This window comes from Lynx canadensis, chromosome D3, assembly GCF_007474595.2.
Source record: "Lynx canadensis isolate LIC74 chromosome D3, mLynCan4.pri.v2, whole genome shotgun sequence".
NCBI classification, from domain to species: domain Eukaryota; kingdom Metazoa; phylum Chordata; class Mammalia; order Carnivora; family Felidae; genus Lynx; species Lynx canadensis.
Window position 1 is genome coordinate 7,659,678 of NC_044314.2, and position 25,932 is coordinate 7,685,609.

The 25,932-nt window shown below is 39.7% G+C and overlaps 1 protein-coding gene across 7 annotated transcripts in view; it reads right to left on the minus strand.

Annotated features, from left to right (window-relative positions):
* Positions 1-647: 647 nt before the first annotated feature.
* Positions 648-25,932, minus strand: part of SOCS6 (suppressor of cytokine signaling 6) — a 63,596-nt gene continuing 38,311 nt past the window's right edge. For 5 of the 7 annotated variants that reach the window (XM_032595355.1, XM_030335856.2, XM_030335862.1 and 2 more), the window contains one exon: positions 20,147-25,771. In XM_032595355.1, the coding sequence (XP_032451246.1) occupies positions 24,039-25,646 (1,608 nt within the window). In that variant the 5' untranslated portion in view covers positions 25,647-25,771 and the 3' untranslated portion in view covers positions 20,147-24,038. Of the gene's footprint in view, positions 1,083-5,091; positions 5,206-6,201; positions 6,334-20,146; positions 25,772-25,932 lie in introns of those variants that run through there. The other 2 variants (XR_004344278.1, XR_004344280.1) reach the window with 2 other exon arrangements.

The window sequence follows — 25,932 nt, forward strand, 5'->3', positions numbered from 1 at the left end:
CACCCATATTTGGCAAACAATAGTGGTTTATAAGGGCAATTAAGACATCTCTGGAATATCACTCATTATGCCCTTGGACTAGATCTCTGCCCATGAAAGCAGTAAGACAATAAACTATTTTCTTATTAGCTTAATCAAATGTGTCATATGAGAATTCCTCTTGCGAGGTGAACACATGGATAGATATTTGATAAAGAAAATATAGTAGTAATATTTTAATTATAGAACCTAGGTAGTGGGAATATGGATGTTCACTGTACGATCCTTTTAACTTTTACATTTGAAAGTTTTTACAGTAAAATGTTGGGAAAAATCCCTCTTATAAAATATTTGGTATATATTCCACATACATTGACTCCTTACTATATACCAGGCACTGGTCTATGCTGAAAAAGGACCTCAGAGTTTAATGCAACAATTATCCAGAACTGTCTTCTCGTAGACTTGGAACCCAAAGTAGGGAACTAGATATTCTTTCAGTGGACCAGGAAAACCCCTATGAGCCTACCAATTCTGGGAAGGACCCAGTTACGTGCCTGGGGATAGTGAACCAATCAAAGATGACAAAATGAATCTGAAAGTCAATCAGGAAGCCCCCTGCCTACTACTTATACCCACCACCTCCATGGCACTTTCAAAAATCCCACATAAAGTCCCTCCCAAATGGTCACTTTGAAAGTGACCAATCAAAGACTTGTCTTCACACTTCCTCCTTTTTCTCCGTTAAACCCATTGTCCTTTTAAATCCCTGTGAGTCTGTAGCAGAAGGAATGTAATAGTAGCTAACTCCCATACTGTAGTAAACTTTCAATAAACAGATGTGGACAAAGTCCATTGTGGACTTCAATTTTCTGATAATACTCAACTACCATCATCTACATGGTGAGTTAAAATCAGTTGTGACAATTTTTAAAAAACAAATATGGTACCTATATTTGTTTTCCCTTATAATTCTACTCTTCTTTGTATTGGTTTTAAGAGAGAAAAGGGTAAAGTTAGCAGTGGCTTGCCCAGATTGGCACAGAACCCGTTACCTCCTTTGGAGCATCTTGCTTGGGAAGATCATCTGTAATGCAGGTCTCCTGGGGAAAAATATTGACAATCACTGAGTATTCAACTTTAACTCCACAAAGTAAATGCTCTGCCCTCCCCACAGTGAAAGAAAGGAAGTGTGAACAATAATGGCTACCTGTGGGCTGTGTATTTATGCAACAGTAGCCTGAATAATCATGACTGAATTACTCCAGCAGACTCAATAAAAATTGTTACATTGGTCCATTTGTCTTTATTCAATGTGTCTCCTCCCATCTGACAAACACTCAAATACTGATCCTGCAAGATTAATTCAAGCCTCACTTCACACATGATGCCTCCCCTCATCATGCCAAATCAGGGGGATTAACCTCTCCTTAAAATGCTCATAGTTATAAGGCTTAAAAAGAAGAAAAGAAAGGAAGGAAGAAAGGGAAAGAGAAAGAAAGAGTGACATGGAAAGAGGGAGACAGGGAAGGAGAAGATAAACCTGTTTTATAGTCTTGTGCAAAATGGAAAAAAGAATATAATGAAAGATCCTTGCAAGGACATAACCTCAACATTTCACTTTTAAAGACGATGGTCAAAATGGCAAATAACAGACAGAACAGCATCGTGAACGTCCTCTCTTGGCACAGAGCCTGGCTCTCTCTCCCCTTGGCCCGGCCTTCCTGTCCCAGTGTTCTGGACCCAAACTCACAACATCCACGCATTCCAGAGCGTTCCCTGACTTTGGACTCCTGGAAAGATGCCTGCAGTTGTGCAGGATCAGGCATTGCAGCCAGATTTGGATGGAGAAAATGACGCTGGGCTGTTCCTTCCTCGTGAGCTAAGGAATGGCCATGGTGGTAGGACTGCACCGGCTCTCAGTGAACCTGTAAAGGAGGCGGCGTGTGTCATATGCTGACCTCATCCCCCAAATGCATCCCCTGGCTGAGCTGGAGTAAGCCACCAGTTAAGATGCTGGACCACAAGGAAAAAAAAAAAAAAAAGACTATGATTTTGTTTTAATTAAAATGCAATGCTAAGCCATGAACACAAGCTGACCTATTTCATTTTCATTTCTTACTGTCCCTCAAGTTGCCAGGCCACACATTCTCTCTAAACCTGGGAACATAAAGGACCACCTTTTCATGCTGTACACTGCACTGCTGACCTTGCCGCACCAGTATTCTTCTCAGAGCTAGAACAAACAACCCTAATATTTGTGTGGAACCACAAAAGACCCCAAACAGCCAAAGTAATATTGAAGAAGAAAACCAAAGCGGGAGGCATCACAATCCCAGACTTTAGCCTCTACTACAAAGCCATAATCATCAAGACAGTATGGTATTGGCACAAAAATAGACACATAGACCAATGGAATAGAATAGAGACCCCAGAATTGGACCCACAAATGTATGGCCAACTAATCTTTGACAAAGCAGGAAAAGTATCCAATGGACAAAAAACAGTCTCTTTAACAAATGGTGCTGGGAGAACTGGACAGAAACATGCAGAAGGATGAAACTAGACCACTTTCTTACACCATTCACAAAAATAAACTCCAAAAGGATGAAGGACCTGAATGTGAGACAGGAAACCATCAAAACCCTAGAGGAGAAAGCAGGAAAAAAAACCTCTTTGACCTCAGCCGCAGCAATTTCTTACTTGACACATCTCCAAAGGCAAGGGAATTAAAAGCAAAAATGAACTATTGGAACCACATCCAGATAAATAGCTTCTGCACTGCAAAGGAAACAATCAACAAAACTAAAAGGCAATGGACAGAATGGGAATAGATATTTGCAAATGACATATCGGATAAAGGACTAGTATCTAATATCTATAAAGAACTCCCCAAACTCCACACCCAAAAAACAAAGAATCCAATGAAGAAATGGACAGAAGACATGAATGGACATTTTCCAAAGAAGACATCCAGATGGCCATCAGACACATGAAAAGATGCTCAACGTCACTCATCATCAGGGAAATACAAATCAAAACTACAATGAGATGTCATCTCACGCCAGCCAGGGTGGCTAAAATGGACAGATGAGTACACTATAGGTACTGGCGAGGATGTGGAGAAACGGGAACCCTCTTGCACTGTGGGTGGGAATACAAACTGGTGCAGCCGCTCTGGAAAATAGTGTGGAGGTTCCTCAAAAAATTAAAAATAGATCTGCCCTATGACCCAGCAATAGCACTGCTAGGAATCTACCCAAAGGATACAGGAGTGCTAATGCATAGGGGCACTTTACCCCAGTGTTTATAGCAGCACTTTCAACAATAGCCAAATTGTGGAAAGAGCCTAGTCCATCCACTGATGAATGGACAAAGAAGATGTGGTTTATATATACAATGGAATATGACTTGGCAATGAGAAAGAATGAAATCTGGCCATTTGCCGCAAAGTAGATGAAACTAGAAGGTATTTTGCTAAGTGAAATAAGCCAGGCAAAGAAAGACAGATACCATATGTTTCCACTCATATATGGATCTTGAGAAACTTAACAGAAGACCATGGGGGAGGGGAAGGGGGGAAAAAGTTACAGAGAGGGATGGAGGAAAACCGTAAGAGACTCTTAAGGACTGAGGACAAACTAAGGGTAGATGGTGGGTGGGGGAGAGGGAAAAGTGGGTGATGGGCAGGGAGGAGGGCACTTGTTGGGATGAGCACTGGGTGTATTATGGAAACCAATTTGACAATAAATTATATTAAAAAAAAAAAGAATGGCAAATAACACTGTTCAGTTTCTTTCTCCTTCACAACCATCACATTTCTCAACTTTTACCCAGAATTGCTGCTGTTCTTCATGTATACTCTCCTTCCAATTTCCTCTTAGAGACTCATGAACTACCACTCAATTCTGAGTCAACAAAGCTTCTACAAAAGGGAAGCCCCAGCAATGTAATGCCTAGTCAGTACATTAGTCCTTTTTGTCGTTTGTCAAAGGGGATATTGGAGTTTCACTGTTGGTATGAGATTACGAAATATAATAGGAGAGGTCAGCCTAATACAAACCCACAGCATTCTGACATGTTATTCAGAACTGACTGATATGTGGGATCATGAGTCTACATGCAGAACCCAGATGTGGTCTTCTAGGATTCCTACAGAAGGGAAGTTAGGAAAGGTGACTTCTTTAAGTCTTGCTAACTTTAAAGTTCAAATAAGGTCTCTAAGACAAAACCTAAATAGAGGGGGAAAAAAGAAAAAAGAAAAGAATAGGAAGGGGAAAAGTTAGGAGAAAAAAACGTTCAAATTTGTATCACAGTTGCAAAAGGCTGACTCTGTAATGTGTCCATTGTTTTGGAATGCATGTTACAATTTGGGCTCTTAGAGCCTTGGATTTGTGATGCAGTTGGGCTGTGATATAGCATTTCTTTGGCTCTGTTTAAATACACTGTTGATCTGTTGTCTACGACACCATTGAGAGCGTTCCTATGGACCCAGACAGTTGGGTTGGGCACAGCAGGAAATGGGCCACCTAGTGACTCAGAAGCTACTCCTCAACCTGAGACTCAAAATGCCTCCAGGTCTACTCAGCATGAGGAGCTGGTTCCAAAAGGGAAGCCAGGATGCTTGGACCGTGCAGGGAGCAGAGCAGTCCCGACATGAATTCTAGACCTCTAGCAATCCAATGAGTTTGGCCTCTCCAGAACTCTCTTTATTAGCCAAACGAACTTTCACTTCCTCTCGAAGAAAGGGAAATATATGTAAAATTGTGCACATAAATCAGAAAACAAACTAAACATGAATGAGAAGGCTACTATTGCTAACTTGAAAAAGAAAATAAAATGGTGGATTATTTTTTGATATCTAATCACTTGCCTCTACACTTACTAAGGCAATAGATGTTTAAAGTAATGCCTAACAGGCATTACACAGATGCCATATTTTGGTGATGATGGGTGTGGTAGCATAGGTTGCTAGTTGTTTAGACAGTATCACTTCCCTATTTCATCCAGTTTTCAGGCAATGCAAACATGATCAGCTAAGAAACTGCAGCCGCCAGACTCTCTTGAAGCTAACAGTAGCTGTGGGACATGGTGCATGGCAACAAGACGTACCTTTACTGGGATTTCTGGGGATGCTCCAAAGTCCTGATACAGCCATTTATCCTTTCTTCTATGTCTTTCTTCCTGTCCTGGAATGCTGATATAATTCTTAGATGCTCAGCCTTTCTGCTTGAAGGACAGCAGAGCAGAAAAGGTAAAATGAACCTGGCCACGGAGCAGTGCACTGGCCCCCCGGGATGACCACCTCAATACTCTTTGCAAGAAAAAGCAAACCCTTACTTATTTAAGCAGTATCAAGGTTTCTCAACTAATTCCCAAGTAGAGAGTGTGAATCAAGAAACACTAAACTTTTCCAAAACTCTTCGGGTTTTATCAGGTTTTTCCCTTTGTTTTCAGATAAAGGAGATCATGTTCAGAATGACGTGCTGGTTGCCTTCGTGCATCATTACAACAACCTGACCACACTAAGAGTATTTGGGTCCTGACATGTTGGTAATAAAGTCAAGACCAGAAGACCAACTTCATCACACTTTTCTTCCAAGGTAACCTGCTGAATTGAATATTTTATTGGCTACAATAGAAACAAAGAGACATGTCCATGATAATGATGTCCATGCCTCCAGTATATGTCTCCTACATTCCTGCCAATGAGAAACTCTTTTAGAATGACTACATAGAGCTGATTGTATCATATACTGCCTTCTACAAGGTCATCACATGCTATTCTCCAACTATTTATAGCAAACCAATACAAACTTGAATATAAATGCAAGAAACAGAAAAAATAATTTAAAAGGAGAGATCCATCTATTTCAGATGATAAACTCCGGCTACCAATGGACCTGTGCCAACTGTGTTTGAAACAGAAAACTTACAGTCCAGGCACCTTTGGTCATTCAGAGCCTGGAAATGAAACTGTTCACACCCAGTTCCTAGAATTAGAACTTCTACCCCTTTAATTGTTCACCCTATATTTATAACATCATCAGTGTTAATGGCTGCCTGCCGCCATCACAAGGCAGTTGTAAGAAACAGATCAAGACATGTGTAACCTTTCCTCCTCAATTCCTCCGCTGACACGGGTTGTGGTGCTTGACTAGGTAAACTTCAAAGCAACTTAAATAGACCCGTTCCATTCACCCACGCACAGCAGCTGATTACCTTTCGAGGACAGTGTAACGAAGTGTGCAGACCCATTCTTCCATCCTGGATGGGTAGCATCAGCTGTCATGATGGTCAATTTGTGATGGTAAGTTTGTCCCAAGACGGTGGGCCACTGGAGGCAGGCTATTTCTGTGAATAGGACAGAAGGGAAAGAAAGAAAAAGAATTTGTTCCTTGTGACGAACACTTTGGTTGTCACCCCTCATTCCTTCTCCTTGACCACCCCCAATGTAGATACTCAAAAAGCAAAATACTCCCTTTTCCAGCCACCGTTGCAGCTCAGAGAGGCCATGAGACCTCCTTCTGCCCAAATATATGTCAGGTAAAGGGACTTTGGGGATAAATTTTCATTCCTGCATAAAAGGAGACAGGTATAAGAGGAGAGATTTCTCTTGCCACCTTGATAGACCCCCTACGTCTACATTCATAAATTGCCATGTGAAGACTCGTCTGGAGGTATAGCAACCGTGGGGTGCCAGGAAGCATCAAACCTAAGGATAAAAACTAAACATGCTAGAGGTTGCAGCAAAAGGAAAAAAGAGCATGGGACCGCCCATGCTATTGTCACTATCTCAAAACACCTACCTACCTCTAAACATCTTAAGTTTACAATAAATGGCCTTTCTTAAAAGGTAGATTGTTCTGCCCAGCTCTAGTATTCTGCATCTAAAAGAACACAAAGTGACTAAGATTAAGCATCAGGACCTATACAATTATAGAGGTTCTAAAAATATAACACAAAAGTAACTCAAGAACAATGCCACGGTAACAGCCAAGTCCATGAATAACTAGTCTACCACAGCTTTTTAGTTCGTGGAAATATTTACCTGGCAGAATTCAAATCAGCTGGAATAAGTCCAGGGCTCCCCAGCCTCCAGGTCAATTTAGAATGAATGCCAGACTTCTTTGGAAGGAATTTCAAAATGCTCCCTTCATTGAGAAAGTGCTTATTTACCCTACAGGCACAGCCACAGAGGCCAAGGAAATCGTTAGAATTGTTTTCTCTATTTATATAGCAAACACCTCTGGACAGATTGACAATTTCACTTTGTTTTTAATAATAATGAATCTTTGCTATCTCCTGGTGGGAACGTGGAGGGACAAAGGACAATTACTGCCATTTTTGAAAAGAAAAGATACAAATAACATGAAATTAAGTGATTACCTATAAACCATAGTCAAAACCAGCCCCATGTAGAGACGGATGCCCAGTGAGCTGGCAGAAGTTAGAATCCAGAAACTTCAAATCTCAGTCTAGCCTCCATCCCTTGGCCACCCTCTGTCTTGATGATGCAGCCGATGATGCAGTGACTCATTCTGTTCCTTGCACCTCCCAGAAGCCGGGCCACCGTACAGATTAAACAGGCAAATCAAACCAGCTCATTCAAATCATTGTAATTAAAGTACCCTAGTCATTTTTGACTCTTAAACATTTAGAATAAAAAAAGACAGAAAAGGAGGAAAAAAATATAAGGAAGGCACCAGTATAAAAGAATACACAAGAACATGAAAAGTCAAAGTCATTTCCAAGTGGTGGCTTCAAAGCAAGCAAGAATGGAGTAACTAGAAGTAGCAGAGGGAAGAAATATTTTAGAAACATGTTCATTATTCAAGAGGAAACTGGGGTTAAGTCAGCATTTTACTTTCATAAATAAAATGGGACTTATTTGCTAACAAGGCATGCTATGAGTTTTTCAAAACAATGTGAGACAGTCTGAAAGAGTCTACATGAGCCACAGGGCCTTTAGAACATACACAACACTGTCTGGGTGCAACCCCCCACCTTAGGCCCCCTGCCCCCACTAGCTGTGTCATTTAACCCCTCACTATCTGGGCCTTGCTGATCAAGTCTGCTCTGACAGCAATAATGTCAGCAACCTCAGACGATTCTGACTTCATTTAGGAGAGGAAGCTCAGAGACCACCAAGCAGGATAAACACCCACAAAACTACATTCCATATGTCATTTTCAAATTTCAGAAAATCACAGATAAAAAAAAATCCTGAAAGAAGTCAAAGGAAAAATCATGTTTCCTTTAGAGGAACAAAAATAAAAATTATATCCATCCTCCCTCAGATATCATGCAAGAAGAGAGTGAAAGGGAATATTTTTAAACGTTGAGAGAAAAAAACCCCACCAACCTAGGATTCTGTACCTTGAAAAATTATCCTTCAAAAGTGAAGGAGAAATAAAGTCTTTCTCAGACAAACAAAAATTGAAGGACTGTGTTGCCAGCAGACCAGCCTTGCAAGAAATGTTAAAAGAAGTTCTCCAGAGAGAAGGAAAATGATGTAGGTCAGAAACGACTAAAGAAGATCATCAAAGAAGGAATAAGTGAATGTAAAAGAAACACTTTTCTTAATTGATCTAACAGATAAAAGTTTGTTCAAAACAATAATAGAACAATGTATTCAACTATGTAGGAGTCTGTCTACACCTTATGTACATACATATGCCTGTATATGGTTACATAAAACTGAAATTAATGACAGCAATGATTCGAGAGATAAGAGGGAGGAATTAGGATTATTTTGTTCCATAGGGCACTCACACTACCCAGGAAGCAATCCAGTGTTATTTAAAGGTGGACTTGGGTTAGTTGTAAGAGTATATCACAAACTCTGGGGCAAACACTAAAAATAAAGAAGTAGATAAGTAAATAAATAAATAAATACAACCGATGTCATAAAAATGAAGAGAAAATGGAATGATATAAAATGCTCAATTAAAACACAAAAGGCAGGAAAAAGAATGGAAGACAAAATTAGGTATAATAAAGGTGTAACAGAGAACAATAACAAATACGGTCGATACTAATCCAACTATACAAGTAATCACTTTGAATGTCAGTGGTCTAAATAACACCAATTAAAAGACAGAGATTGTCAGACTGGATTAAAAAAGAAGACCCAACTATATGTTGTCTATAAAAAACCCACTTTAAGGGCACCTGGGTGGCTCCGTCAGATAAGTGTCTGACTTCAGCTCAGGTCATGATCTCATGGCTCGTGAGTTCGAGCCCCATGTCGGGCTCTGTGCTGACAGCTCAGAGCCTGGAGCCTTGCTCTCAAATCCTGTGTCTCCCTCTCTCTCTGCCCCTCCCCTTCTCATCCTCTGTTTCTCTCTGTCTCACAAAAATAAATAAATGTTAGAACATTTGTTTTCAAATAAAAAGAAACCCACTTTAAATATAAAGAAATATAGATAAAAAGTAAATCGATGAAGAGTTAATTTATCTGCAGTTTCTAGGGCAATGCCTCACCCACAGTAAATACTATGTAACTGTTTATTATTACTGGAAGAATTCAATAATACAATTAACAGATTTTTCAAAAATACATTCAACATATATTTATTTAATATAAACATTTGGAGGAGCTAAAGAATTGATCATATCTTAAGACATTAAGAACATCTTAATATATTATAAAAATTATAGTAACCAATAGTTTTTTTTTAATTGGTAAAATTTATTCTTTTTAATGTTCTTTAATGTTTAATTTTGAGAGAGAGAGAGACAGAACGTGGGTGGGGGAGGGGCAGAAAGAGAGGGAGACACAGAGTCTGAAGCAGGCTCCAGGCTCTGAACTGTCAGCACAGAGCCTGACACAGGCCTTGAACTCACAAACCTCGAGATCATGACCCAAGCCGAAGTCGGACGCTTAACCGACTGAGCCACCCAGGTGCCCTAATTGGTAAAATTTAAATATCCTCTCCCCTCCACCTAACCCTACTTCTAACCCTAGACATGTTGGTTTATGAGGGTGGGGAGCTAGTTGATGATCGGTGATGTTGTTTTTCCTGCTATGTATGCATGACAAATTCTCCCCTTTTCTCTTTTAAGCAAAATAGTTGGTTTTAGAGCCCTTGAGTTCAGGATTTTCTTGCCTACAAAAAGGCTAACTTTGTTTTGTGAGATGCATTAAGGGAAATAAATTTTGCTTAAAGAGTAATAGAAGAAGGTGGCCCTTCTTGGAGAGACTGGTGGATTCCATAGATCAAGGTTTGGGGGCTTCTGTAGGACTTGGCTGTGGGATGGCTCCCTGGACCCCGGGAAGGAAACAAGCACTGTGGGTTTTGGAGTTTCATGCCAGGATCTGCAAGACCAAATTTAATGTTGTGGGTGTGGAAGCTACCTACCATCAGAAGTTGCCTTCTAATAAAATATTTTATGGTCTTCTATTATGACATAACAAACTATCCCCAAACTTTAAATTGTTGACTTAAGACAAAGCTCATCTTACTATACCCCACAGTTTTGTGGGTCTGGAATGTGAGTAGGTGGGTGATTCTTCTGTTCTATGTGGGTGTGACAAAAATTCAGGGCAGATGGGCCAGCCTGGAGGGTCCCAGGATGGCCTCATGCACGTGAAGACTCAGGCACGCATGCCTGGACAAGGATGGCTGAAGAACCAGTAGAGCTGGATGTCTTAAGTAGCGCACCACGCGAGACCTCCCAACGCGTGAGGTCAGTGTAACCAGACGTTGTACCCGGTGCCTCAAGACTCCAGGAGTGAACAAGACAAAAGCAGCACAGTCCTTTATAATCCAGGCCCACATGTCACCTTGTGTCTCTTCTACTACTGACTGGTAAAATCCATCACAAGCCAGCCCAGAAAAAAAAGCAAAGGGCACATAACCCCCACCCCTGAATAGTGGGAGTGCCGAAGTCTTCACAGCCACAATTTTAAACCACCACAACTGTATAGACACGGCAACATCCAAAATGGACTGGAACTCAAGGGCCCTTCTCCAATTTCACGGACTGCATAAGCCACCAGAATTCAGAGATAATATGCCTAATGGAAGGGGAGCCCGAAGGAGGCTGACTGTTGGCTTCGTTCTGTTTTTAATTACATTGAGAAAAATATCAACTCTTATTTTACTAAAGCTTTAAAAATTGTACATATTTTAAAAAAAAATTATCTAAAAAGTAAAATGTTCCCCAAAGCTTAAATAAAATATCTCTTCCTCACTGTAGTCGTTTTCCGTTGGCTCTGCTATAACACGTACCACAAATTCAGTGGCTTTGAACAACACATATTTATCATCTTACAGTTCTATAGATCATAGTCTGGCACAGGCCTCACCAAGCCAAAATCTTTATGTCCACAGGGCACTTCCTTTCTGGAGGCTGCAGGAGACAATCTGTTTCCTTTGCAGGTTATTGGCAACACTTAGTTCCTTGAGGTCATAGAACTGAGGTTCTTGTTTGTTCGATGAGGGTTGTTCCCAACTTATAGAGGCCCATATTCCTAGGGTCATTCCTAGGTTCGTGACCACTCCTGTGGTCACATCTCTCTCTCTCTCTCTCTCTCTCTCTCTCTCTCTCTCTCTCTCTCCCTCTCTCTCTGTCCTCTCTCTGACCTCAAAGCTTCATGTGATTGGATTCACTTAAAAAATCCAGGATAACCTCCTAATCTCAAAATCCTTAAATCACACCTGCACAGTCCCTTACGCCATGGTACCTAACATAGCCATGTTTTCTGGGGACCAGGACTCAAGCATCTTTGAGGGGTTCTGCCTACCAGACTCACTACTCTCCATCCCAATTCCAAAGTCTTTTTTTGTTATATTACCATTGTACGCCACGATTTCTGGATTTTCTTGTTTAATAAAAGCTTTAACCTTAAGACAGAGATAACAATTTAACTCTTTCATGCACCCACACATTCACACACATACATATTCCTCTTTCCCCCATTCTCCCAAAAGAGTTATATCAGGGGCGTGTGGGTGGCTCAGTTGGTTGTGTCTGACTCTTGATTTCAGCTCAGGTCATGGTCTCACGGTTTGTGACATGGAGCCCTGAGTTGGTTCCATGCTCACTGCGTGGAGCCTGCTTGGGATTCTCTCTCTCCCTCTCTCTCTCTGCCCCTTCCCAGCTCATGCATGCACTCTCTCTCTATCTTAAAATAAACAAATAAACTTAAAAAGAGTTGTATCACAATTTTTGGTTAAATCATTATCCAGCTGTTTACATTGTTATAAGCAAGTAAATATCTTTATTAACTAAAAACATATATTATGCTATGATTCTTTCTTTCTTGTATAACTGCATTCACTATTTGTCACTTCGCTTTCAGTCACTTAATTTTCTATATATTGATCATCTTGGAAGTTTTCATCAGAATTGGAAATCATTTCTCAATATATCTGAACACAGCAAGAAATCTATCAATTTTTCTCCTTGCTTAAAAACATCCCTCCTTGGCCTTATTGCCTTTCATTAGAACTTGGATTGATTGCTCTCCAATCTAGTATAGCTATTGACATGGAAATATTCTCTCTTTCTTTTTTTTAAGTTTATTTATTTGGAGAGAGAGAGAGAGAGAGTGCTAACTGGGGAGGGGCAGAGAGAAACCCAAACAGACTCTGTACTGTGAGATCATGACCTGTGCTGAAATCCAGAGTCAGATGCTTCACAAACTGAGCCACCCAGGCACCCCAGAAATATTGGTCTACTCCCTCTTTTTGTTGGAGCATATGCTCCAGTAATTCTTTGAGAAAAGGTCCATTTTTTTTTTCTCATGTCTTTAAATGTTTTTTTATTCCACCCTCACATTTGCTTAATGTTTAGGCTCTGTATAGTATGCAAGGTTGGAAATCTTCCTCCCCACATCTTTAAAATGATGTTGAGATTTGAGTGAGGATGGTGTGGAGAGTGGCCTAGATGGTATCTTATAGCAATGGAACAGAGAAGGCCGGTTGTGAACGGGGGGTTAACCAGAATGACATCTCTACCACAAGTATGTTCTCGCGCACGTCACTTTCTGAAAAGAACAGATGGTATTTGAGTATCTGCAAAATCATTCCTTTAAACTGCCTGTGCTTACACATTTTAGAATACTTTTCATGTACTTAAACTCTAGACTTTAATATTCTTAAACAATTTGAACACTGCTAAAGCATCAACTCTTCCAGGAAGTTGGGGATCCCAGGGGTAGAAAGACATAAAATGCTGGCTTTCTCACTCTCTCCTTCATTTTACTTATCATTTCTCAAGACCAGAAACAAAAAGCCTGAGAAGAGTTTTTTTTCTTTCTTCTGTATCACATCCTCCTCTACCCTATAAAAGTGGTTCAATGGTCTCTTTGTAATTCTGTTGTTAATAACCTAAATTTCTGTAGAGTCTAGAATACTCAAATGTAACCAACAATGATAATTTTCATTTATTTTTCCTCTTGAAATTTATATCAGAACTTCACATGGTCCCCTTTGTAAGATATGAAGAATTTGAGAAATATATACATCATAAATTTTCTAAAAGTGTTTATTTATTTTGAGAGAGAGAGAGAGAGCACTTCTGCAAGCACAAGTGGGGTAGGGACAGAGAGAGGGGGAGAGAGAGAATCCCAAGCAGGTTCTGCACCATCAGCACAGAGCCTGGCTTGGGACTTCTTCCCACATACGGTGAGATCATGACCTGAGCCAAAATCATGAGTTGGATGCTTGACTCACTGAGCCACCCAGATGCCCCTATGTTATAATTTTTTTTAAAAGACTCATGATTTGCAAAGATTCAAGATAAGAGAAAAAGAAAGACTTCAAAGATTTTCCAATCACCTTTATCTTTACCATAAACAACTTTGGCATATGTGCCTGCTAATGAAAATTATTATTACTTTTAGTAAAGTTTTAAAGAAAGTTATCAAGTTCCAGACACTGGATAATATGGCAATGTTATAACCTTACTCTCCAGGACTTTATAATCTCCTGTGGGAATCAGACAGTTTTACAGTGAACAGTTAAGCAGTCTATGATTAATTGCTAAAATGAGAGCTATAAACATATAATATCTGACTCAGCGTCACGAAAGAGCTAGGCTATTAGCAAATTTGCTCCAGAACTTTGTGCTGTAATCTACTTAAATGAAAAATAAAGTTTACTAATCTGTAAGTTGATGAGAAATGCAATTGAAAAATTCATACAGATTATTAAAATTACTAAAATTCAAACAGATTATCTTAATATATATTCAACCTCTGGGTCCCAGCATATTCATTTCTCCCACAAGTTCTGAATAGAAACAAACATTACGATATTAAAATTGAATTTTTACCCTAAGGCGAACATGGAAATGAAAACTGAAAAAAAAATAAGTACATTTATTTCTTTTACCCAGAGTTTTACTATGAGTTTTGTTACTCGCACATTTAAACCTCTTGCATTTTAACTTCCTCTGAGAACAATAGAAATATATTCCCACCCTGTTACAGTCTTATCAGTCGGTTGTATAGAGAAATCCTTTCGACTAAAACAGTTAACAAGGTTAAAATCCAAGATCCTATAAATTAATGATGAAGGTTAGCAATTTAGCAGTTGATCAATGTTACATATTGAATGAACTTTAGATGGACTCTTTCATGCCCTGGAGCTAACAACTCCTATTAATTAAATTAATTTAGTTAAACGCAGAATTCACATTTTATCTCCCTATCACACGGCAGATGTAGACAGCTTAAAAAGCCACAAATGACTAGAAACAATATAAAAGCTCAGGAATATCAGTCTGTAAGGCAGAAAGGAAAATAAAATCAAGCTCTGGTCCAAATTGTTCTAAAACCTAAAGTTCAGATTTCCCTTTCCAGTTGGCATTTGCTGAATTTCTGGATTCCACCAATTGTCTTCAAATTCTAAGCAGTGAAAACCTGCTTCCTCAGAAGTAGTTAAGAAAAAAAAGAAAAAGAAAAAGAAAAGAAAAAAAGAAAGAAAGGAAAAGAAAACTAAATCACTTTGTGAAGCAATCAGAACCAACCATCAAACATCACTGCTGGGGAAATAACTGGTCAGGATTTGAGGGAGGCCTCAAAGTGTAAGCTTCTATGACCCACGCCTTGGTGCTACTTGCCAGCTGAAGGCTCCCAAAATTACACCGTTTCTAATAAGTGAATTACATTTATATTTTTCCCCATAATCAAAGGATACAGATCAAAGTTTCCTTTCACAATCTTGTTGCTTCCTGGAGAGGTATTCTCTGGTGAAAATGAGGCCATTGGGTAAATTGAGAGGCCAGCTCAGAAAGGATCAAAGCCATGAAAACAATCGTTTCGTAAATGTGTAGGGACCCTGCAAGCACATTTTCACGAGAGCCCCAAGGTCGCAGCAAAGATGCATAGTTTTGCCTCATGCTTGGCACATTTTTTTTTCATTACAGTGGTTTCATTTGGAGATCCATAAGGAAGAGCAGTGCCCCACCAAAGGAAGGAAAAAGGGGTTGTACATTTTAACCTCTGATGGAATGATTTCAGCAACCTAAATTTCCTTTTAGCTTGAATCTATTCATATGCTACGACTGGAGGAAATATTTTGGGATTGAATCTCTCCCCTGAAAAAAAATCAATTTTTGTTTTTGAAACAGGACTTTTGTTAGATACTGGAGGATCACACCCAAGCGCAAACAGAAATAGTGACAATGCTCTCTCTCTGGAGTAAAACAAAGGCTGGGTTGGGGTTGAAAGACCCCTGGGATGGAGGCCGCAAGAGCAGAGTCAAAGCAAATTAATGACAGGATGTTTTCCATCCAGAGTGGATTCATTTACTGACAACGAAAGGGGAAAAAGTTCTCTTGGTTATGGATTGGGTTTGTCTAGAATTTTTAAACCAAAATACCATTATAGGGTCATATGCCCCTGAGAAATATCATTACAACTAAACATCTAACTAAGTGGGGGAAAAACTTTTTTTTTTTTTTTTCAGTTCTACCCATTAGGCAATACTGAGTTCTTAAAATTGTTATCATTAAAGTTGCCCCTTTAAATAATCCAGTAAGACAAATACTTTTCTTGATTTTCATCAATGGGGCAAAAGGTAAAAGCAACACCTGATACTGTCCTATAGAGTTAATTCTGTGCACAGCAGAATCTTTACACTACTGCAGATGATTTTTTTTGAATGAAAATGGGCAATGTACATGCTATGGGAAATTTTATGCCAAAGGAACGTTTTTCTATTGTGCAATTCATATATCTGCAAATTGCTAGCTATTGAAAGATTGTTCATTATTCTCAATTAAGATACTTTTGAATTTTTAAATATGATTTTAGTTTAGACAATATTTATTAAAACGTAAATGTAGTAAAACCAGTAGCAAAATTCAGATAACCTCCCCTCTCTCTGGTCCTCACCTTAATGCTCCTCAGGAACTCTTGAATGCTCCTGAATCTTTATTTATTCATTTTTTTTTAATTGGTTCTTTTTTTTAAATTTTTTTTAAGTTTATTTATTTTGAAAGATAGAGAAACAGAGCACCTGAGTGGGGGAGGGGCAGAGAGACAGAGAGGGAGAGACAGAGAATCCCAAGCAGGGTCTATGCTGTCGGCAGAGTCTGATGTGGGGCTCGAACTCACGAACTGTGAGATCCTGACCAGAGCTGAAGTCAGACGCTCAACCGACTGAGCCACCCAGGCTCCCCACGATCTCTCCATTTTCTAGCTGACTTCCAGAAGAAAACTTAACCCCCTTCAGGGGAAAACAGTAACAGCCCAGAGTTCCTAAAATGTTTCATCCACTATGTTCATCATCCAATCAAAAATTATCAGTAGTGCAGGGAAAGGAGAACAAGAAAGGGTTAGAAAAAGAGAAGGGAAAATCTTAAAAGCTGTGTGGTGGGGGGAGTGAGAGAATTCCACATAATTTGCAGAAAAACAGCAATGCAAATGGCAGCTAAGTTCTCATCAGCAATAACAGGGTCCTGGAGACAATGGAATGATTTAAAAAAAAAAAATTAACTTTTTTTTTAGTTTTTGAAAGAGAGACAGAGGCAGGGAGCGAGCAGGGGAGGGGTAGAGAGAGAAGGAGACATAGATTCCAAAGCAGGCTCCAGGCTCTGAGCTGTCAGCACAGAGCCCGACACGGGGCTCAAACCCACGAACTGTGAGATCATGACCTGAGCCGAAGTCGGACACTCAACGACTGAACCATCTAGGTGCCCCTGATATTTTAAAAGTACTCACAGAGGAAAAGAAAAAGTCAATCCAGAATTCTATATCCAGTGAAAATATCTTTCAAAAACAAAGGGCAACATAAACACATTTCAGTTACACAAAAGGTGAGAGAATTCATTGCCTGTAGACTTACACCACAGAAAACACTGACATGCATTTTAAATGGGATTTAGCTACTTTTAGTTTCACTTAATTGTCTTAATTCTCTAAACTTCCTAGGCTAGTCATATGTGCTGATAGGGTTTAGGGAAACTATTCGAAGTTTGTAACAACACGATTATTGCTGTTTTAATGATACTGGGCTAGGTATAATATAAGTGGCTATTTCCCAGAAGTGGGGAGGGGAATTTACCTTGAAGTCATCATAACAATTACCATATGAACAGAGCTGGTGATTTTTTTCTACCCACTTAAGGTGCAGGCGAGAAGCTAGAACACAGAGTTCTAGTTAGAACTACTTCCAGAAGGAAGTTCTTGTTCAGGATGTGCTTACTACAAAATGACAGGAAGTTTAAGAGAACTGGCTGAGCATCGCTGTGGGAAATGAGAAGGAAAGGGTGGATTCTTTTGTGTGCCATAAAGCATAAAACTGTGACTCCTGGTACAACAGGGCACAACAACGTCTCAGGCAGTGTGATCAAATACATTACCAAAAACCCAGAGAGAACATTTCTCCTTATGTACCAAACACATGGAGGCTTCCCAAGAGTTACAATTCAACTCCACCAAATCGTGTTCCTGTATTAGCTTATGAGGCAGGGTTTGGGGGGGTTTTGAGAGAGAGAGAGAGAGAGAGAAAGAGAGAGAGAGAGAGAGCGAGCTAGTGGGGGAGAGGGGCAGAGCTGTAGAGGGAGAGACAGAATCCCAAGCAGCCTCCACACTGAGCTTGGGCTCAATCCCACGACCTTGGGATCCTGACCTGAGCCAAAATCAAGAGTCAGACGCTCAACCAACTGAACCACAGAAGCGCCCCTAGGCAGTTTTCTTTCCAGTGAACTTTTCCAAGGCCATGCAAGGGAAAGCCATGTTCCCTTCCTCAGGATTAAAAGATGAAGCCCATAAGATACACTGAGTCAGGCCCCATAAACGGTTACCCGCCAGTGCCCAGACAGAACATCTTGTTTAAGCTAGAGTAGTTGCCTGAAGGAGACCACAGTAGGTAATTCATTTGCTTGTGCTGAAGTTCTTTCCCATGACAATCCGAAATAAACATTCTAAATAATAGGAAACCCCAAGTAGAGGAAGTGTATCATACTGCATGACAGCATGGATCTTGGAACCAAACTGCATGAACCTGTAACCTGGTTCTGTCACTATCTTGTGACCTTGTGAAGTTCACCTTTGTGTCTTTTTTTATGATGCTAAGGTGCCTGCCTTGCATAGGGCTGTTTTGAGGATGTAAAATATATGTTAAGTGTTAGCAGTAGATATGGCAGCACAATTTATGTTTATTATGATTCTTAAGGGGCAAGTGATATAAAACGCAGCTCTCGAGTTTCATCTGCTGATTCCAGAAGAACCCATGTAGTGTAGTCTTCTGTGTTAAAAGATACACATCTACCGGTTTTCTAGGCAATTGTTACACCCCACAGCCACTACTGGGATGGTAATTCTCTGGGCCAAATGATGCTCACCACTTGCCAGCCACCGGAAAACAAGAATGCCAAGGACTACAGCGAGGAGAGAGAAATGCGCCGTGGCGAAGGAATTAGGTGAACAGGTGGCTTCAGAACGAGTTCTCAGTGGAGGGAATCAGAGATGCCAGCTCTTAACATTGTTAGGGGCAAGGCAGGGCCAAAGAGCAGATTATTTACACAAAGCAACAGAAGTTCTCTTTAGTAAGATTCTACTAAAATGAGAACACTTTATAAATTCACTTGTGACCTAGGCTGGTGTAATAGAGTCCTAAGTGTCTGTTAGACTCACAGACCCAAGTTAGAGACCAGAAAAAGGCAGCCTCATATATAGATCTGCACTTCCTAGAACTTTCTTGGTGTGGGGAAAACCATGTCTCATGATCAAAAAGTCTCCCTTTTAAGATTTACCATTATTTGCAAGCCAGTTGCCAAGCACAGGATCTGATGGTCCAAAGTGACTCCTACATAAGGCAGTTGGCCCTGTTTGTAAACCCTCTGGAAACAACCCCTGCTCTGGCCAACCTCTTTGGCTTGTACAACCTATGGGAGGGCTTTGCCAAGAGGACCCTCTCACTCCTCAGAGAAGGCGGCAAAGTTGCCTGGTAGTAAGTAGGGAATATGCAGTTTAAGACAAAAAGTGTAACCCCAGCAAAGTCCACTGTGTTCAGAAACGCATACTTTCAGACCCCACCACTACTGGGTTCTCTGCCAGCATCGGACCTGGCCTTACAGGGGGCCATGGACTCTGGGGAGAAGGCTTTGGGGTAGGGAGAGTGGGAACAGAGAAGCTGATGTGAAACATCCATTAGCAAGACAAGTCATGTAAAAGACAAGAAAACAAGAGTCAAAAAAATTTTTAAGAGGTTTCAGAAGGTTAAGACGCTCTCAGAACCAGTAACTGGAACAAGTTAAAAGTATTAAAGAAAATTTGATAGCCTGCTTCTATTTTTATGAAATATTATCAATAGGGACATTTAAAAAAATGTCACGATCCAAACATTTCATCATCCAGTACAAACTTCTAGTGAAGTCTTATTACTGTGCTAATGTTAAGTAGTCTGTTTAGAAGAGGTTTTGTTATGGTTTGTCAGTTCACTCCAGCCTTTATGTTAAAGGCTTTAGGATGTTAGCAACATTTGCTGATTCTAAACTCACTTCCTCTCTCCTATGAGCAACACTATTTCACTTTTTCCTGGTTTTTTTTCTGCCTTTTTTTTTTTTTCTTAAACTAAATTTGCTGGTCCCTACCCTCCAGTCTCTGCAAGTTTATGAGACATCCAGAAACTATCTAGTTAACCTGATTTAATTAAAATCAGATTCTGTAATCCAGGTATTAAATATAAATAAACTACAAGGCAGGTCTTGTGAACGAAATTTTTATTTACACACTGTATCTAGAAGCAGATACATAAATCCTTATACAATTAATTTCCAAAAATGTGCAAGAAATTACTATAATTTGTTTACAAACCAAAACACATATTAAAATCAATGGACTTTGGATAATTCATTCTGTGGTGTTCTCAGTACAAATGGTACACACCTGATTTGAAACAGACAGAAAAAGGGTAAACTACAGCAATCTGGATTGCAAGTATTAATTTCATGGCACTCCCAACGACTATAAAATGTATTTAAACCCAACATGTATACTTATTACAAAATTCTATAAGAATTTTTCATCATCTCTGGATGTAGAGTTTGGATCACTTTTCAGAAACAGCAACTACACATTCACGATGTTATGACTAATTAATAAAAAGAACGTTTATTAAAAAAAAAACCCTTCCTAATAGGATTTTTAAAAGTATTAAAAGAAATCAAATTTGTGATTACTAACGTACCAATACTTTATTTTGGAATTTTAAAGTTATTTATGGAACTGGCAACTGTTCCTTATTAGAGTTTTCAACAAAACTGTCTTGCTGGTAGTGTGATTTCATTTTCAAATTAAGACTTCCCATTCGATGAACAGCCATTAAGATTTAATATATACTATTTTGAATCACTCATGCAGATTATCTCTCGTATATAATGTGAAATATCCACGATTAAAATTGGCGTTTCTGAAAGCATTAAGATATTTAGACCCAGCACTAGCAGGGACACTGCATAGAACCTATTTAAGATTTTTGTAATTTTTATCCTGTTTCAGTAATACTGGCTCAGAAATTGTAAGGTATACTTTGTGTTTATTTCCTAATACGCCGACGATTTAGCCTTCTGGCACACAATTTTCTTCAACAGCAAGATGGTTGCCCTTGTAACTCGCTTCCTTAAAAACTATTTTTAGTTCTATGATCATTTCCTGTGATATATTTTTGACCTTCTAGATTTTCAGATTATTGCACCAAGTAGAAAGAGAAGATTTCCTTAGAAAGAGAAAGAGGGAGATACTTTTCAAGTACTTTCTATGCTTTCTTATTATTTATAAAAATGCACAAAAGTGTCCTAGGAAGCCTAGAATTATCTTCTGGCCTCCGTTGTATTTTGTGGTGAAATCTTCAAGAAAACAACTCTGATTCATTTACTATGGCAAAAGGATACAGCTTTCCTGTTTTCTCTTTCTTGCCTTGAGCTCCTATCTTTAAATGTCACTTACAGGTTGTGTCCATGTCATCTAAGCTGCCACTCAGGGTAATCCAGAAGTTTACGCAAATGGTTTCTAGACCAAACTACAGGATGGAGATTTCTCTCTTTTCTCCCTTCCATTTTTAAGCAGACTATTTTAGTATCCTATAAAGCCGATCTTTCACATTATCTTGTGCTGCCTATGCCAAATGGCTCTCTCTACACAAAAGCAGAAAATACTGCAATACTCCTTTGTTTGTAAATAATTTCTTGGCAAATACTTTTATTTTTCTCGATACACTGTCAGACCCTAGCAATTTCAAACTGGATTAGAATGGGGCATTTTAAAGTATTTTATGTTATGAATATACAAAAAGCACATAAAAAACTGGCTTTCTGAATTAGAACGGCATCTAGACTTGCCCTCCATAAAACACAAAATATGATTTTAAAAACCATTAGATGAAAATCAAAATAATCTTGAAACTAAATAGCTAAATCTTGAACACATGGTATCATGAGGAACACGTGGGGAACAGGCTATGTCCACACAAGAAGACGGGGTTCAGGGCAGTCCAAAGACCTCTGTGCACCATGGTCTCACAAAGAGTACATGTAAATGCTTCTAGAAACATGGAGAAGCCATTTCAACATTTATTATTAATACACAGTGACTCTGTGACAATACCTGCCATCTAATATAGATGCACAGGGACTTTTAACTCACCCTAGATATATTTTAAATTGTTTAAAAATAAATAGTTTTGCAAAAAAATAGTTTAAATGTCTTGCATTAATTTGATAAGTTTACAACTCTGTAATAGTTCTTAATCCAAATAGCTTATAGTGAACACTTAAATTATATTATTACAGTATACTCCATCTTATTAGGTGAAAACATCAGAAAATTAAAGAGGAGCCTTTATGACAAGGTACAATCAACATTCCACCAAAATTAAGTACCTTTTCCCCTTTATGGCAAAATACCATAACACGATATCATTGTGCCTTTTCTTGGTATTTCTCAGTTCTGACCCTAAAAAACAGAGAGGAAAAAACAAAAAACAAAAAACAAACAAAAAAACAGGGATACTGAATGACAAAGCCATTAGGGTTGACCTAAGACCTTTACTCTTGTTTTTAATTGACGGGTAAGAGACAGGAAAACTGAGTGACAAAGGAAGAAATGTCTTAAATGGTATGTTTCATCTGAGATGGAAACATTTTCTACATGGGGTACTTCCAAAATACTCACTGAAGAATAGTGCAGCGAATAAACACTGAATTTCAAAAATAACAAAAGTACTGGGGACAACCCCCCCTCCCGCCCCACAATCCAAGCGACTAAATTAGAGATAAAATAACTAACGATGCCTGCCAATTTACTTAAGACTCAGCTAGATTTAAAACAACAAAAAACCAAAAAACAATAAATTAGTTTTAAACAGCGGTATATGGCAGGTGACAAGACTTCCATATACCTGATATGGTTTTAACATTCTTCTTACATGATGCTCCACAGTTTCCAGTTTTTCAACTAAAGTCATCGGGTTTTTTTGGTTTTTGGTGGGGAGAAGGAAGAAGGGTCAAACCTAGCATATCTTAATAGTGACTACATAAAAGAATAAAAATCCAACTCTAAAACAATGTCTTCTATTCAAATCAATTTAAAACTTTATATAAACTTAAATGTTGCAACAGAACCCACTCTTTTTATGAAAATCGGTTCTACGTCAAGTTCACCCAAAGAAAATGTTGGCTAAGCGAAAGAAATCACAGAAAAAACACTTTACCAAAGGAAAGTACAATTAACACACAAAAAAATTATCATCACAGGAAACTATGATCATCTAGTAATTTCTTCAGTAATAGTTCTAGTCCCACAGATCTTTTTACGTTATGCCAATTTGTACCAGAGCTTAATGACAGAAAAGGCAACACTTTCTTACGTTGGTGTTATATACTTCTTGATGATTTTTTAATGTAAGGCCATTTATTAAAGTAGACAAACCACAAGATGAAAATGAAGGCAACAGAAAAACTCCACTTTCCACAACCAAAACACAGCACAACCTCAGAAACAATTTAGAGTAAGTGTTGTAAAAGATATGCTGCGGGTCTACATTCTAATACCCAAGATTATGTCAAATCATAATTCTAAATAAATCTTTCTAAAGTAGGAGATTAAAAATCATTTTCAGTGTACGTGTAAATTCTGTGTTTTATCACACGGGTATGTTTATGCAACACTATCTTTGAAAATGGGCCATTTAAAGAGACATAACAATACTCATTCTGTAAGTTTCATTCAACTTTACTTAGGGTTGAATACACATGAAATGTGCTTTTAATGCATAAAAATCACAGTGGATAGCAGCAAAGGACTTGGGGGGGGTGGTTAAGGAGAATCTGATAATTCACATTGTGATTATTCTGCACATTGATGAAAGATAATTCACACTTCCAAAACCTCGAGACTTCCCTTTATAAAGAACCAAAATAAACCCAAGACACCTTGCTGACACTTCCCCACCCCTAACTAAACAAATTGATTACTTTTACACATAAAACTGAAATAGTATGGCAGCAAAAGATTTCGATAGCAATGAAAGTTTGTAAACTGTATTTCAATCTCTTTTTCTTATTCCCAAAGTGCAAGATGCGGGGGTTCTCATAATCTTTCAGTAGTGCTTCTCCTGTAAGTAATCCTTCATTTTGTTTGGCAAAGGCAGTTTCTGAATTAAGTCTATTCTGGTATACTGACGTATAACAAAACGACACAGGTACTGCAAAGAACGCACCTGCATGAACCGTGACACTGGATTGGTCAGTCTGACCGGGTAAGTTGCAGATCCAGGCAACCGAGACCTTGAATAACAAAAAGCTCCATTTTCAGAGTCCCTGATTGAATGCTCGATCAGATCAACTATAGACGTATGTCCTTCCACATCCGGTTGTTCATAAAAGCTAAATCTACCGTTTGAGTGTTCAATTCTCGTGTGAAGTGTTTTGCCATGGGAGCGAAAGCTCAAGCTTAAAAGGTAACGGTCATCAGAACTATCCCGAACGAGAAAAGAACCATCTGGCACATTTGCTAGCTTCCCTTCTGCCTCCCAGCGTGTGATTGGTCCCCAGTACCATCCTTGTTTCGCCAGTTTTTTCAGCTCCTCTGTAAGGCTCGTCACAACCATGGGACCGCTACTCTGCACCGAGTCGTAAACTCTTGCAACCCCAGGGGCAGAGTTAGGATCAAAATTCAAATGACAGCGCATACTTTCCGCCACGTGGGCATCTGTGCCGGTGAGCCCACCGAAGTTCCTTTGGATCTGACTGGTCTGCATTGGAGGTAGCAACGGTGAGAGTGGGGGGGCATCGTCGTGACTCGCTCTCGGGCTCTGCAACATGACTCCCGTGGTGCCGATCAACAAGCCGTTCACCGCCTGATCCACAAAGATCTCCGGGGCCACCACTAGGTCCTGGTCTACCTGATTCTCGTCTTCGGCGAAGGAGCTCCCTCCCACTTGCGGAGGGACCGCAGAGACTTCCATGGGAGAAGAGCCGTCCAGACAATAGCTACGCGACCCTTCCAGAGGGTACATCCCCTCGTCTAAAGGCACAGTATACTGAATGTAGTCCTGAGGCATAAGTCCGATAACTACAGGCACATGTTCATCAAGGTGAAGATGCAAGTCTCCATTGTGAGACTCTGAACTCTTGAGTGAACTACTCTGCTCCTGGCACGCAGTCTCAGACTGGAGGTCGTGAAAATCCTTCCGAACCCCGTTCAGGGCTGGGCTCGGGCTGGAAGAGTGAACCAAGGCTTTGACCCTCACCTCCATCTTGATGCACGTCTCCTCCGAGTTCGTGGGTCGCAGAGGCCACGGCGTAGGGCTGTAGTGATGGTTGCGGAGCGAAGTGGACCTGATGGGCCTCTGGGCTCTCACGTCTTTGAAGACCAGGGGTGCCGAGGAGGAGGAGAAGGTGTCCTCGTCAGCCGAGCTCCCGGAGGGCGCGCTGCCCTTGCCTTTCTGCTTCTGTTTCGCAGACAGCCGTCGTTTTAACGTACCCATCAGGCTTTCGCTCTTCGATCGACTCTTCCCACCCTTTTCATCTTCGCTGTGGAGATCGCAGCTGGCCATGTCTTTACCGTAGCAGCTACCAAACAAGGAGTCATCTTTTCCGAAATCACTGGCCAGTGACGGTTGCTGCACTACCATGAAATCCGTTTCTTCTTTACTTTTATTCAAGTTGAAAGATTTTCGGAAGGTTTTAAGACTAATTTTCTTCATTATGACTAGTTACCTAATCCGAGGGGATCAATTTCTCTCCGGAATATTATCCTCAAACATCTGGAGAGGCTGCAATGCTGCATCTATGTACTTTTCCAGCTTCATATACCCTTTGGAGCCATTTTCTAAAAAATAAAAAATAAAATTAAAAAAAAGTCACATTTAAAAAAAAAAAAATCTTTCCACAGAAGTTTTACTTTACTGTTTCAATCCTTTCGCCTCCACACGAGGACACGTGAGTCCCCTGCTCACGGCCCCTGCCAAGCCTGTCAGGATGCTGCGAGGG